This window comes from Ochotona princeps, chromosome 29, assembly GCF_030435755.1.
Source record: "Ochotona princeps isolate mOchPri1 chromosome 29, mOchPri1.hap1, whole genome shotgun sequence".
NCBI lineage: Eukaryota > Metazoa > Chordata > Mammalia > Lagomorpha > Ochotonidae > Ochotona > Ochotona princeps.
The window spans coordinates 11,052,716-11,068,387 of NC_080860.1; the positions used below are offsets into that span (position 1 = coordinate 11,052,716).

General features: G+C 49.4%; 2 protein-coding genes across 6 annotated transcripts in view; one reads left to right on the forward strand and one right to left on the reverse strand.

The window, feature by feature from the left end:
• The window catches only part of CABP1 (calcium binding protein 1), a 55,357-nt gene extending 49,027 nt beyond the window's left edge, over nt 1-6,330 (forward strand). For all 5 annotated transcript variants that reach the window (XM_058656668.1, XM_058656670.1, XM_058656667.1 and 2 more), the window contains 4 exons: nt 137-280; nt 2,559-2,668; nt 2,919-3,066; nt 5,891-6,330. In XM_058656668.1, coding sequence (XP_058512651.1) covers nt 137-280; nt 2,559-2,668; nt 2,919-3,066; nt 5,891-5,916 — 428 coding nt within the window. In that variant the 3' untranslated portion in view covers nt 5,917-6,330. The remainder of the gene's footprint in view (nt 1-136; nt 281-2,558; nt 2,669-2,918; nt 3,067-5,890) is intronic.
• Nucleotides 2,719-15,672, reverse strand: part of CMKLR1 (chemerin chemokine-like receptor 1) — a 718,021-nt gene continuing 705,067 nt past the window's right edge. Inside the window, exon 3 of the mRNA XM_004591907.2 lies at nt 2,719-2,731. The gene's annotated coding sequence lies outside the window, so the exon portion shown is untranslated. The remainder of the gene's footprint in view (nt 2,732-15,672) is intronic.

Sequence of the window (15,672 nt, forward strand, 5' to 3'; positions counted from 1 at the left end):
ACTCAGCCTTCTAGGAAGGCACGGGAGGGGGTTGGTGGACAGAGTGGCCAAGGTCCCAGTGGCCTTTGGAGCAAGGAAGCTTGAGAAGCCGTGCAGGTCTTCACCCCAACCACAGCACCTTTGTCTACTGCCCCAGAGCTCCGAGAGGCCTTCCGAGAATTTGATAAGGACAAGGACGGCTACATCAACTGCCGGGACCTGGGCAACTGCATGCGCACCATGGGCTACATGCCCACCGAGATGGAGCTCATTGAGTTGTCGCAGCAGATCAACATGAACTGTGAGTCTCTCCACAATACTTACCCTGCCCTTCTGGCCCTTGTCTCTAGAGTCCTTGGCAATCAGACATGCCTGGCTTCCAGTTCTGTGCCCACCCCTCCCAAGCCCTGTGGCCTGGTGCAAACCGCTTACCCTCTCTGGGTTTCCTCGTCAGCGCGGTGAGGGTTGCCATGGGGAGTAGAACCCAGAAAGTCAGTGAGGGCACAGGTGTGGAGTGGCCTGGTAGTGGGCTCCCAGCACCAAGAGGATGAACATTGATATTATTTGGGTCTTCTCTGTCTTGGCTTGAGTTTCCATCAAGCAAGTGGAGATAGTGCATTGGCAGGAACTGAGGACCCAAGACTGGGAAGGGGAGAAGTCCAAATAGGGAAGACTCTCCTGCCAGCTGGCACTGCGGGTGCTAAAGTCCTGCTGGGCAACTAAGGAAGCTGGTATAGAGATGCCCTCCTCCGAATTATACCACAAGCCCTGCATCTTTGGGCAGGCTACTTAAAAAGAAAAGAGGTTTGTTTTGGTCCACAGTCCTAGAGGCTCAAGGGCTCCCATCTAGTGATGGCTTTCCACTGGTGGAGTCCTGTGCCTGGGTGCCTGGGTGGCACATAGGTCTACATGGCAAGAGACAAGCCGTCATGGGTGTCTTTTATTATTTTCTTCCCATGGGTCTCTGTGTCTGGACTCTCTTTGCTTAGAAAGCCACCAGGATTCAATCAAGGGCCTCGCTCTCATGACCTTATTATTCCTAGTCAGTTCTTTAAAAAAAATTTTTTTATGCTACAGTTCCATAAGCTCTGGGATTTCCCTTCTCCCCTTCACAAGTCCCTCCCCTCCACCAATTCTTCCCATATTATTACAGTGGTCATAGTCCTTCAGTAACAGTCCTAAGTCTGTCATTCTGTTCTTTAAGTGTATCCTGACATTGTAGGCATGGACAGTTGTAGAAAGTCCATCATCCTATTGTTAAGATATATTTAACAATTTCACTGGGAGTCCATCTTTGATTCGGAAGCAGAGATGCTCACTGTATTGCATCCTCACATCTGGATATGATAGTCACAATTACACAGTCACTATATACTTGTTAAATGAAAAGCCACAAAACAAAATCAACAATAGGAAGAAAAATAGGACATTTGCCACAACGTGAAATTAAATAACATACTACTGAATGATTAATGTGTCACTGAAGAAATGAAAAAGAAAAAAAAAACCTTCTTGAAGCAAATGATGCTACTGAATGACCTATGAGTCAGTGAAGAAATTAATAAGAAAAATATTTTGAGGAAGTGAAAATAAAAGCAAAAATATTAAAGCCCATGAGATGTAGGTAGCAAAAACTATTGAAAAGGTTATTGATCTTATATTTTGCATGAAGGTTGCCTTGTATCAGAGAGAACATATGATATTTGTCCTTTTGGGATTGACTTATTTCACTGAGCATAATGGTCTCTAGTTGGGACCATTTGGTTGCAAATGGCAGAATTTCATTCTTCATAATGGCTAAGAAGGAATAGATGTACTACAGCTTCTTTGTCCACTCGTCTTTCAGTGGGCATCTGGGTTGTTTCCATGTCTTTGCTATTGTAGTTTGTGCTGTTTTAAATATAGGATGACAGATCCCTTTCTCATATGCAGATTTCACCTCCTTTGGATATATTCTCAGAAGTGGGATAGCTGGGTCCTAATCATTTCTCACAGAGGCCCCACCTCTAAACCTCAGGGTTGGATTACATTTCCACCCTCTTAATGCCTCACAGTGAGAATTGCATTCCAACACATGAAGCCTTGGAGGACTCTCAAACTATGTCCAAACATATCAACCCTCAACTCCTGGCACTGGCTGCTTGACAGCCATTGTGAGTAGGCAGTGGAGTACCAATTATACAGACCCCCCACCTCCTGAGTGAGCTTCTACTGGCATAAGATGGGCAAGGAATGGCGCATGTAGACCAGGCACTGGTAACATCTGCTTCTCCGCCTTTCTCTGAGGGTGTTTCTGTCTTCCTATCTTAGTGATCTTTGCCTGTCCCTGTTCCTTTCTCCCACCCCATCTTCCCTTATTGATCCCTGGGTTTATTCCCTTACTAAACACTGACTACTCTCCTGAGCCACTCCTTGACCACCCACCTGCCCTTGGCTACTTTTCCATCCTCATATGGCCCTTGGTTATGCCCTGGACCTGGTGGCCAGCAGATCACAGTGGGGCAGGTAATCCCCTCACTTGCGTAGTTGGAGATGGGGAATGGGTGTACTGAGGATGATCTAACCCTTTGCTCTTCCAGTGGGTGGCCATGTGGACTTTGATGACTTTGTGGAGTTAATGGGCCCTAAACTTCTGGCAGAGACAGCAGACATGATTGGAGTAAAGGAGCTTCGAGACGCTTTCCGAGAGGTGAGGGGTGGCCAGTGGCGGGCAGGAGCGAGAAGACTATCAGACTCTCCTCTCCAGGGTGGCCTCTTGAGAAGAAACCTGCACCCTAAGTCCCAAACCAGGGAGGCAACTCGGGCAGGAGAAGGACCCCCGGGGCTGAGGGCACAGTGACTCCTGAGAAGGAGCTCCACCTTGGGATTTGCTGTTGCCATGGGGTCAATCGCCTTATTGTCTCCCAACCCCCACCCCGCTTCCTTCCTGCCCACTCTAGTTTGACACTAATGGTGATGGGGAGATAAGCACCAGTGAATTACGAGAGGCCATGAGGAAGCTCCTGGGTCATCAGGTGGGACACCGAGACATAGAAGAAATTATTCGAGATGTGGATCTCAATGGAGATGGACGAGTGGACTTTGAAGGTAGGAAGGGCTTGAGGGTGGTAGAGAAGCAATCCAGTAGTGACCATCTACAGATCCCTACAACCATGACTTTCATGCCATCACTAACCCAACCCAGCCTTTTGTTCTTCAGTCCCTCCAACATGATCCCCCCATCCATGTACCAATCTAATCCACCTCCCATATCTATATTCGTTAATCTGTCTATCCATGCTTCACCCATCCATCCACCCACCAACCCATTTTTCCATATCTATCACCCATTTGCTCTGTCTCATTTGTCCAGATACCTTTTAATCCATTCCACTGTCTATAGACGATCATCCATACAATAACGTATCCATTAATGCATGTATCTTGTCTTCTAGATATTCACCATCATTCATTTAAGCCTCCTTGTACATTTCTCTGTGTACATCCATCTGTGTTGCTGTACATTCATGCAAGTAAATACGTCCATCCATGTGCACTGCTACCCATAGCATACTTCCATTGATCTACGATGTGTCTCTTCAATCATTTTCTCATATTCATCCATCCACACATGCACGCAGACATCCATCCATCCCTGTGTCTGTCTTCTCCATGCGTCTCTTTCCACCTGTTTACCCACTCACGGTAGCTATCTTCTGAAACACCATTCTTCAACCTGACCTACAAGTCCTTAACATGTGACACAGCTCACCTTCACAGCCACAGCCTCTACCGTTCCATTACTGCTTATCTGCCTAGATAATTGCAATCCATGAACCTGTTAGGCTTTATTTTTTTTAAAGATTTATTCATTTTATTACAGCCAGATATACACAGAGGAGGAGAGACAGAGAGGAAGATCGTCCGTCCGATGATTCACTCCCCAAGTGAGCCGCAATGGGCCGATGCGCGCCGATCCGAAGCCGGGAACCTGGAACTTCTTCTGGGTCTCCCACGCGGGTGCAGTGTCCCAATGCATTGGGCCGTCCTCGACTGCTTTCCCAGGCCACAATCAGGGAGCTGGATGGGAAGTGGAGCTGCCGGGATTAGAACCGGCGCCCATATGGGATCCCGGGGCTTTCAAGGCGAGGACTTTAGCCACTAGGCCACGCTGCCGGGCCCTGTTAGGCTTTATTTTAAAATATTTAACTTATGTTACTTATTTGAGAAAAGCAGAGGGGTTGATGAAAGAAGTGGCAGAAGGAGGGAGAGAGAAAAAGGCAAACAGAGTTCTCATCTACCTTATCACCTTCCAAATGTGTACAACTGCTGGGGCTAGGCCAGGCCACAGCTGGTACCTGGGAACTCAGTCCAGAACTCTCACATGAGCCCCAGGAATCCAAGTACTTGAGATATCACTGGCTTCTCTTTGCCTTCCTGCAGTAACGAGAAGCTCAAATGTGGGATACAGCCAGGAATCAAACCCAGACACTCCAGTATGGGATACAAGTGTCTTAGCCACTGACTTCAGGATGCCCACACTTGCCATGATGCTTTTCATTGTATTAGATTTTTTGAAAAAGATTTATTTTTATTTTTTTCGGGAAGGCAGATTTATAGAAAGAAGGGGAGATAAAGATCTTCCATCCTCTGCTGGTTCACTCCCCAAATGTCTACAACAGCTAGAACTGAGCCAATCAGAAGCCAGGAGCTTCTTCTGAGTCTCTTACATGGACACAGAGTCCTAAAGATTATGCTTTCCAGGCCATAGGCGGGGAGCTGGATGGGAAGTGGAGCAGGCAGGACATGAACCGACACCCATATGGGATGCCAGACCCACAGGCAGTGGCTTATCCTACCACGCCAAGACACCAACCCTTATTGTATTCTTCACTTGGACTAAATTCTTTTCTTTTTTTTAAAGAAGCATTTTTTTAAAAGTGTGTTAGAAAGAGAGAGAGAGAGAGAAGAGCTCTCATGTACTACTCCACTCCCCAAATATCCACAGTGATTCCTGGCTGGGAACAAAGCCAGGAGCTGTGAACTCAGTTCAGGTCTCCCACATGAATGGCAGAGATCCACACACTTGAACCATCAAAACTGCATCCCAGAGTGTACATTAACAGGAAGCTGGAATCAAGCCTGAATGGGTATTGAACTCAGGCACTTCATTGTGAGCCCCAGGCATCTTAGCCACTAGGCTAAATGTCCCCCTCTGGGCTAAACTGTGTTCATCCTTCAAGACCCGGTACTGGGACCTCTTCCTCCAGCTTTTCTTTTATGGTTCCTCAAACTGAACCTGCTTCTGGGAGTATGGGGTGCTTTCACAGCAACTCAGGTCACCCCTGCACCTCCCCCCTGGCACCCAAGTGCTGGTTGTCATTGTCCATCAGGAAGAAATGACTGGGGGCAGCACAGGGCTCCCTGGGACACTGATGTGTTAGGTAGATGCTGGGGTGCACCTGTTTAGACTGTGTACCAAGAGTAAACTCCACATGAGCTGGGGACTTGGCGTGACAGCACTATATCGCTATAGCTTATCAGTTGTAGCAAATGTACCACTCTGACGTAGGATGTTGGTGGGGAGGCCATACGTGTGTTGAGAAAGCCTATATGGGAAGTCTCTGTCCTTCTGCTCAGCTTTGCTGTGAGTCTGGAACTGACGCTGAGTTCGGGTCAAGAGAGAGTGAGCAGCAAGAAAGGTGTGTTGGGGAGTGGAGCACAGAGACAGAGGAACATCAAGGATGCAGCTGATTGGTTAGTGGGGCCAGGTCAGGTAGGACTCCATGTGATCTGCAGGGAGCCATGTAGGCTTCGGGAGGAGTCCCATACGCCGATGAGCAGGGGGTTGAAAGGGACCAGATGGTGCTGGGGAGAGGGGCCTAGAAGCAGGATCCTGGGCTGGCCCCGACTGCTGCTGTCTTCCATGCAGAGTTTGTCCGGATGATGTCCCGCTGAGGCCGCCAGGGCCCCTCCAGGACTGCCACGCTCCCACAGGTGGGGAGGAGAGAAGCCAGAGCACGCCGCACCCCGCTGTAGCCGCCAAGAGCCCAGGATGAACTCGCGGATGGGGCCTGCCTGCACCCCGGGAGAGGTGCCCACCCCGGAACCCCACCCCTCCGCACTGTGAAAGACTCACAACTCCTGCAACTGGAAAGAGAGGCGCCCGCGGAGGAGGAGGCCACAGTGCCAAGCCGGCAGTCGTGCCAGGCGCCAAGTGCCATGTGCCCAGCCGTGGCTGGCTGGGTGGGCCAGGGAGCCCGCCAGCAGACCCCACACAGCATGTCTGCCCTGGGGCAGAGCCTCTTGTTGCCCTCCTCAGCTCTGTGCCCGTCCCAGCTCGCCTCAAAACTAATAAAGTATTTCCAAGAGAACAACAGCCCAAGTGGTCTCTGCTTCTTGGGCCTGGTTAGGGTGGGCACCCATATCCTGAGCACCAGGTGCATGCCCAGGAGCATCTGGACACTCCAGCATGCCTCCTGCACTCACGGAGCACCTGTTCGATACCCAGTGGCTTCCGTTCTCACCCCATAGGCCAGAAGCTGCTACTTCGAGCTGAAAGGAAGATGGAAGAATATTATGGTTTAGCCAAGAACGCAGCTGCCCGACGGTGGTCGGGGTCTCCAAGAAGAGGACAGTGGCTGTGAGGTGAGCATCTAGCAGAATCCACACCACTTCCTATTTGTAGGAATTTTCCTTCTGCTCAGGGAGACAGACGTGAAGTAGACACGTCTGTGTGTGACGGCAGGCAGTGACACTGCTGCTAAACACAGGAACCTGCGACCAGCATGATGGGAAGGTTGAGAAGGGCTCTCTCAAGGAAATGAGGACAGGCATATGGCCCCAGAGGAAATCCCAGTTTGTGAGACAGGTGTGGGAACAGCTGCCACCCTCCTTGCCGCCTGGGAAGCAAGGTGGAGGGGTGCATAAGACCCTATGCGTGGCAAGCGGCCTTGGGCCAGTCATGTTGCACCTCTGAACCTCAGCGTTCTCATACATTATGTGGGGATAAGGAAGAAGGGAGTTAGTGCCCTGGGGAGTGTCCTTGACATTGATAAAGGGGCTGTCGCTTATAGACTACAGTGGATTTGTGCAAGGCAGCAATAGGGAACAAGTTCGTTGCCACTGCAGTTGATCCCTTTAGTGGAAGGGTTGCAGGAATACAGAGAAGTCCATCATGGCATGCGTGGGTCTTGGAGTACACATGAGCAGGTGTGCCAGGTGGTCCACGACCCCCAAGTCACCAGTGTTCTGTGTTAGGTGTTGGGATCCCTTGGATGATTCTGAACACTGCAGGGATTCAGATTCCGCATTTAGCATGGGATCCAGGCTTTTGCATCTCTAACAACCCAGAGGATGTTCTGCCAGGCATGGGCCACTGGCTGAATCACTGCACATCTGTGGGAGGCAGGTGCATTTCTGAGGTGAGAGATGGAACTGGGAAGGGAGGTGGAGCATGCTTGTCCCTTCTGCTGCAACAGGAGGAGGAGGGTTCTCATTCTCAGACCAGGCAAGAGTGTGTGGGCCCCAGCCAGCAGCTGGGGTAATCCCCAGCCAGCGAGGCTGGGAGCTCCAGACTCACTTGAATAATCCAATTCTGAGACTAAGCTCTGTGCCTCTCTAGGCAGGCCTGCAGCCCTGCCTGACCCCATGCTAGCTTAGTTCTGCCTAGTGAGTCCACAGCCACACCGTTTTGGGGATACAAAGGATGTGGGCAGTTTGCCAAAAGAGAGGGCTCCTGTGGACATCTCTGTCACCTGGCGGAGAAGGCCTGAGGGTACCACAGGGACAGGGGAGAAGATGAGGTGACAAATATGCCTCTGATCCTGCTGTGTGGCCTCCTGAAGTCACAGACACAGCCGCTATCATGAAGGGCTGGCAGGTCCAGCCAGAGCACTCTTCAGAAGAGACGGTGCTCTGGGCAGAGAGGCCTGAAGTTTGGCCCTCTGCCTTCTTGGATGCCAAAATGGGAAGGTCTTCTCTTGAACGGGGCTTGTGTTCCTGAGGTTCCGAGTAAGTTATTTGAAGGAAGAGTTCTGTGACTTTTCAAGAACCAAGATGTGCTTTGGTAAGGGGAACTTTTCACTGCAGTCTACCATAGCTTCATTAATACCTCCCCAAAGGCAGGTGTTTGGCCTAGTGGTTAGAACCCCTGTTAATGCACCTGCCAAAATGCCTATATCCTGCCTTGCAGGTTCTGGGCTTGATGCTTGTCTGTGGCTTCCTGCTCATGTGCACCCTGGGAGGCAGAAGTGAGGGTTCAAGTAGCTGGATCCTGTCGGTCACATGGGCGATCTGGATTGAGCTCTCAGCTCCAGCTGGGGCCCATTGCAGGCACATGGGGAGTGAACCAGTGGATGGAAGCATGCTCTCTCACTCTTTCTCTCTTAGTAATTAAAAACATTAATATATGGAATCAAGTTTGCCCATTCCCCATACCCCTGGGGTTAATTGAGAGTGAGTCATCAGTTCCTTTCTGTGAGCATTCATCTGTAGTTTACTGAGCTCCAAGGCTCATGTCTCTGTTCATAAGGAGCTTGAATTCTAGGAGGGGAAAGCGATCCAAGAACAGACTAGAGCCTGGGAGCTGCCATGAGGTGTGAGTGAGGAGGAAGAGGACCTGAAAGACAAGCAGTGCCTGCTGGGCAGGAGGAACTGTCTCCACTTGTGGGAACAGCACTGTGCAGTGGCTTAGTGGTCAGGGGCCACGTGGCTCCTTTGGGAATCCAGTGGTTCCGTCTGTTTGGGTGTGCTGGGTAGAAGAAGGAGCACAGAGTCTGACCCCACCGCAGATCCTGGCAGGTGGGACAGCTAGAGAGCTGCCTTCCTTAGGTCAGCCAGGCCTGGAGCAGCAGAAACCCTGGTGTAGAATTGAACACAGCAACAAAGGGGGTGACAGGGGCTTGTGTAATTGGGTTGTCATCTGCTATCTTTCCAGGCACACATTAATAGGTGCTGGATCCAAAGTGGAATAGCCAGGACTGAAACTGGCACTTCAGTATGAGGATACTGTCGTCACACAGACCAGTTTAACGTGCACCACCACAACCAGCCCCTTAACGGCAACAAAAACATTTACCTTTTTTTTTTTTTTTTTGAGAAGCGCTCATCCACTGGTTCATTCTGCAGATGCCTGCAGTGGCTAGGACTGGACCTGGCCAGAAGCTGGGAATTCAACCTGGGTCTCCCACATGGGTGGGAGGGACAACTACCTGTACCATCTGCGGGCACACGTGAGCAGGAAGCGGGAACCAGCCAAACTGGGATCTGAGCCTGAAGACTCTGGAATGAGATAAGGACATCCTCACTGGGGTCTTTAACCATTGTGCCAAACACCTGCCCCTAAGTCCTTGTCATGCAGCATCTCCAAGCCTCTTCATTCTCATGGTGTAAAAAGCTCAGCTTCAGGAAAGGGACGTGACTCGGCAAACTTAGAGACCAAGGCTGTTCCTATGTTCCTGACGCCAGTCAACTGTGTTCTTAACACAAGGAAAAGAGGCCGGGAGATGATGATAAAAACAGCAAATGTGTCCAGGAGGTCTAGGGCACCTTGTCAGGCACTCTCCTCAAGTTCCCTTTGCATGTCCTCTTCCCCGCCCGCAGGCGATACCTCCTCCACCTGGTGAACAAACCTAGGGGTAGAAGGGAAATGACATGGCATACTGCTTGGGGCACTTGTATCCCACAGCCTGCAGCCTGGGTTCCAGCCCTGGCTTTGCTCTCCATTCCAGCTTCCTGCTGACACTCCCCAGGGTGACAATAGTGACAGCTCAAGGAGCTGTCCCCCAGGAGGCAGACCTGGGTTGACTTCCTGCTTGCCGCCTTTACCCTGGCCCAGCCCTGGCTGTCATGAGTATCTGGGGGAGTGAACAAAAAGATGGGAGGTTCATCTCTGTCTTAACTGTCTTTCCAATAAATAAGTTATAATGTTTAAAAAAGAAGAGAAGCGACCAACCCAAGGCCACCTGCTTAGAAAGGCATCTGCTTTTTCTGTCGCCCCCCCCCCCCCCCCCTTCTTCCTTGTGACTCACATCCTCTTGGGGAAGCAACAACTTGCCAAGGCCATTCTCCCTCCTGTAAAGTTGGAGATCTGGCCAGGTTTTTGGGTTCAAGTTGCTCCCTGAGGGCCAGGGCCAGGAGACACTGTGGGCCAGGTCCCTGCCTCTCTGGGTGCCCTGGGGTTTAACATCCAGAAATGCCAGGCAGAGGGAGGGACGTTGGTACTGGGGCAAGACCACCCACCTCTGGGTCTAAGGGCTGTAAGGCTGACCAAGAAGGAGGCAAGGCGGCCCCCACCTCCTCTGGGTATTTACCTTTTGAACTTTTATTGTAAGCTTATCCTGAAAAGGGGGTGCAACAACTCATAAACTTAAAAATAGGTAAGACTTAATTAATAGTCTGCTTTGTTCTTCTGATCCTTATCTGGAAAGGAAGACACACCTCTTTTCAGTCTTGTAGGTCAAGGTAAACTTACCCCTGGGGACCCATAGGCTGCTCCAGGGTCCCCTTTTGAACTGTGGTTCCTGTCAGCTGTTTCTTTCCCCTTAAGGTGGAAGGGTTTTCCCCTGTTCCTCACTCCGAATCATCATGGCTGGGTACCAAGGACTTTCTATGGGCCAAGCAGGTTGCCCTGGTTTGTTTTTTTCTTTTCTCTTTATCTTTCTTCCTTTTTCTTTCTTCTCTCTCTCTCTCTCTTTTTTGGCTTCTTTTTTTAAAGATTTATTTATTTTTATTGAAAAGTCGGATCAAATTTAAGGAGAGAAGGAAAAACAGAAAGATCTTTCATCTGCTGGTTCACTTCCCCAAATGGCCACAAAAGCCAAAATCAAACCAATTTGAAGCCAGGAGCTTCTTCCAGTTCTCCCATGCAAATGCAGGGTCCCAAGGTTTTGCGGCATCCTTTAATGCTCTCCCAGGCCATAAGCGAGGAGCTAGAAGAGAAGTGGAACAGCCAGGATGTGAACTGATGCCCATATGGCAGGTGAGGATTTACCCACTGAGCTATTGAGCCTGGCTCTGGCCTGGTTTTCTAATGATGTGAAGCTGATATCTAGGGTGGAAAATGACTTTCCAAAGGCCACAGTGCTCTAAGAAGTCCCTATGACATCCCCTCTGCTCCTTGCATGATAATTTATTCAGCACATGCACTGTGCTCCATGGTTCTGCAAGGCTTGTTATAAAAAAACAAAAAACAAACAAAAAAAACAAAACAAGCGTCCCCCACCCCGGCATTGTCATTCTTTAAAAGATCTCTTTTCAGAGTGGGAACTTGGCACAGTGGTGAAAAGGCCTCTTGGGACGCTCACATCCCATGTGGGAGTGGCTGGATTCAAAACCAAATTCCAGTTTCCTGTTAAGGCACACCCTGGGAGGCAGCAGCAATGGCTGCAGTAGTTGAAGCCAGGTGAGGGACACAGACTGCATTCTGGGCTCCTGGTTTCAGCTTGGCCCCACCCTAGCTGTCGGGGGAACTTGGGGAATGAACCAAGAAGATGGTTCCTATCTTTTCACCTGCATTTTAAATAAATTGAGCGGGGTTGTTTTAATATGCCTCTTTTTACTACTTTTTACTTTTATGAACAGGGAAGGAGCCTGAGGCCCAGAGAGGCAAGTCCATGTCCCCAGGTCACGCTCTGTGAGCGATGGTAGAGCAAACTCAAATGGGTCACCAGGCTCAGAAAAAACTCCTGACCGCTGGCTCCTAATTGGGGGTTTTTGGGAAATCACTTCTCTGTCTGGGAATGGGTTTAAAATTCCTAAGCCTTTGGTGTAAATGGAATTGGGATAGTGCTCATCTCTTTAAAATTCTCTTCCTGGGGCTGGCGTTGTGGTACAATTGATTAAGCTGCAGCTTAACCCAGCATTCCTTCTAGGAGCGCTGGTTTGAATCCCTGGCTGCTCCGCTTTGATCCAGCACCCTGGCTAAAGCACCTGGGAAAGCAATGCTCAAGATGGCCCAAGTGCTGAGGTCCCTGCTATCCCCGTGGGAGACCTAGGAGAGGATCCTGCTTCCTGGCCTGGGCCTGGGCCTCCTGGCTATTCTAGCCATTTTAGAGTAAACCGGGAGATGAAAATTCTGTCTCCTTCTCTGTCTTTCAAACATAATTTTTTAAAAATTATTTATTATTTAACTTCATTAATTACATTGTATTATGTGACACAGTTACATAGATACTTGGGTTCTCCCACCCCTCCCCAAACCCTCCCACCATGGTGGATTCCTCCACCTTGTTGCATAACCACAGCTCAAGTTCAGTTGAGATTCCCCCATTGCAAGCGTATACCAAACATAGAGTCCAGCATCTTATTGTCCAGTCAAGTTCAACGGCTTCTTAGGTATACCCTCTCTGGTCTGAAGACAGAGCCAGCAGAGTATCATCCCAGTCAATTGAAAGCTCCAACATACCATCAGCAAAAATTTACATCATTATGGAATTAATTGACATAGTAATGAGTAACCAATATGTTAAAAGTAAATGCGAGTTCCCAGCCACCTTCTGTGACCACCTCACCTACACTTCAATTTTAGTTTATACACAACATATAACATTCAAAACATGTTATACATAACATCATATCATCTTAAATTAAGGCAAACAACAAACATAATTTTTTAACTTAAAAATTCTCTTGCATGTCATCTGCATTTTGTACAAAGAGTATACATCTTCCCTCAACAAGTAGATTGCCATTCCTTTGAAAAATATCTCATTCCAGCCACACAACCGTACAAGGATGTCTTCTTACTTTCTGAGAAAGGAGGTAGCCAGATTGGAAAGCCATGGAGAATGAACCCAAGTGAACCCCGTTCTCCCTGATCCCCAGTTCAGGTGCCCCATATGAGATAGTCTTGGAAGCTTTGAGGAAAATGTCACAGAAAACCATCCTCGGCTAGAGGAACTGGGAGTGCAGCCACACACTGTGTCCCTTGGCTCCCAGACAGGGATGGCTGCCCACAGCAGGCAGCAGCCCAGGGCTATCAGAGGACTATCTGGACTCAGGACCACCCAAGGCCCTCCCTTTCCAACTTTTCCAGGCCTCTGGCTATCTGGGAATGCCCTCAGGGACTCAGGCCCTCCAGTCCACTTCGGTAGTTGAGCCCCTCACCTTTCCATGTCCTGCCCTCCTCCCCCACTGTCCTGTGTTAGCCTGGGTCCTGTTCTTGTCAAACCTGCAATTGCTGGAAATTCCACTCCCCCCAGCCTAGGCCCCCAACCACAACCCCTGGAATAGGCTCTCTCAAGTAAGACCTTGTCTGCAGGTGCCAATCTCTGCTACACCCCAAGGACTTAATACTTGTGTACCACCACAAACACTTCACCGGTCACTACAGTAACTGGGTGTACTCTGCAGAAGACTCTCCATCTTCAGGGGAATAGGGGGTTTGAAGAGGCCATCAACTCCCATGGTTGAACTTGTTGAGTGTTCCGTGGGCACTGCATTCTTGAAAGCAAGTGAAGGCACTTGAGAAAGTTCATGAAAAATGGAATGTGAAGATCAGTTTATTCTGGTACAAAAAAAAAGTCTGAAATCTACGCATACGAGAGGCCCTCAAAAAGTGCATATGAGGAAAAGTGCATATGTGAGGGCGATGTATTGGCTCAACAGGTCAAGCGCTGGCATCCCATATGGGCACCAGTTCCTGTCCCAGCTGCTCCATTTCCCATCCAGCTCCCTGCTTGTGGCCTGGGAAAGCAGTCGAAGATGGCCCAAGTCCTTGGGCCCCTGCACCTGCGTGGGAGACACAGAAGAAACTCCTGGCTTCTGGCTTCAGATTAGTTCAGTGTGGCTGTTGCAACCACTTGGGAGTGAGCCAGCAGATGGATGATCTTCCATTATTTCTGTAAATCAACCTTTCCAATAAAAGTAAATAAATCTTTAAAAAAAGAAAGGACTATGCATTTTTTAAACCAAAAATATACTTGTTTTTTTTAATTCCATTTTTCCATGAACCTGTACCTATGCCCTTGTAGTTCTTAGTCCTCTTTAGAGCATGAGGTGGGGTGTCCAAGTCGCAGGCAATAGAATTCAGAAGAATGTGCCGTTTCAGGGTAACAACTGGTCAAACGCTCGGTTGACGTCAAGTGCCAGTCCAGCATGAAGAACGCTAGATCGAGCTAAGATCTGTAATGGTTGATTATGCATGGGAAAGAACTGTAGGTGAGCTGGGAGACAGCCAACCAAGGGTGGTGAAGAGTCGTGGGTTACAGCGGCAACAGCCCAGTTCATAGTGCGTCCAAGAGGAAGTAGCTGGGCCTCTTCTTCCAGGCAGACTGTTCTATATTCTTCCTTTAAAAAAAAAAAAGATTTATTTATTTTTATTGCCAAGTCAGACGTACAGAGACGAAGATCTGCCTGATGATTCACTCCCCAAGTGACCGCAACAGACGGAGCTGAGCTGATCTGAAGCCAGGAGCTGGGAGCTTCTTACAGGTCTCCCACATGGGTGCAGGGTCCCAAGGCTTTGGGCCATCCTCGACTGCTTTCCCAGGCCACAAGCAGGGAGCTGTATGGGAAGCAGGGCTGCCAGGATTAGAACCAGTGCCCACATGGGATCCCAGTGCATGCAAGGTGAGAACTTTAGCCGCTAAGCCAACCATCGCGCCAGGCCTCTTATATTCCTTCAAAGACAAACAGCTCTTCATAAATTGACATGGCTCCAGCTTATTGAGCAATTCCAGGGACTTTGTGATGTGCTCTGTGACCTTCTCATCCTTCCTCCTCTGGCTGAATTGCCCTCTTTCATCCTCAGGGATACTCTTTGAAATAGCACCTGTGATGCGCTCTATTTCACAACAGGAAACTAGAGCCCAGAGAAGGACGGCTGATTCTCAAGGACTCCCAGGGGGTCGGTGCCAGGAACTCCCTGGGCCTGTTCCTAGCTCCCCATAGTACAAGGATCCTTAATCAAATAGTATTTGCGTATTAGCTGAATGCCTCTTCCCGTATACTATGAATCGTCTCTAGATAACCTAGAATACGTAACACAATATGAATAGCTGTTACCCTTGACTACTTGTCCCTGGTCAGAACAGCTCCGTATCTTTTAATGTTTTTGATCTGTGCTTGTGGAATAAATTGATAAAGAACCCACGTGTCCAGGGCATTGGTTGAGTCACTGGGCCAAGGCGACAAGGTAGGTCACCATTGTCACTGGGTATAGGAACCTCACAGTATGACCTCAATTGCATGCTCATCCAGTCTCTGGGATCTCAGCATGTTTGTGTCCTGAAGAGGTAGTCTAACCTACAAGCGAAAAGGAGAGACCAGGCAGGGTTGGAGTGGGCAGTGCTGCAGCATGGCCGGTGAAGCTACTGCCTGTGATGCTGGCATGCTGGACCAACCTCAGTTTAAGTCCCAGCTGCTGTTCCACTTCTGAGCCAGGGGCTCCACAGCAAGCCCACTGCCTGCGAGGCAGCCCAACCGTTCCCCTGCCAGGCCCTCAGTCCTCCCCCAGGCTAGCAGCATGGCTCTTGAGGGCTCTCCAGGCCTCTGCCCCGCCACACGACAGTTTTCAGAGAGAGCGGGGTGCAATCAGAAATCCCCAAGACAAGGTTCCAAGCAAGTCCTGGGAACACAGCCAGTCTGTGTGAGAAGAAAAACCAAATGCTGGTAAAGTGAGGAACGAATACAAAAAAAAATTAAAAAGGCTAAACATGTGCAGAAGTTATTCTGTGACACCTGATTTTGGGGGGAAAGGGGGAAATAATTGTT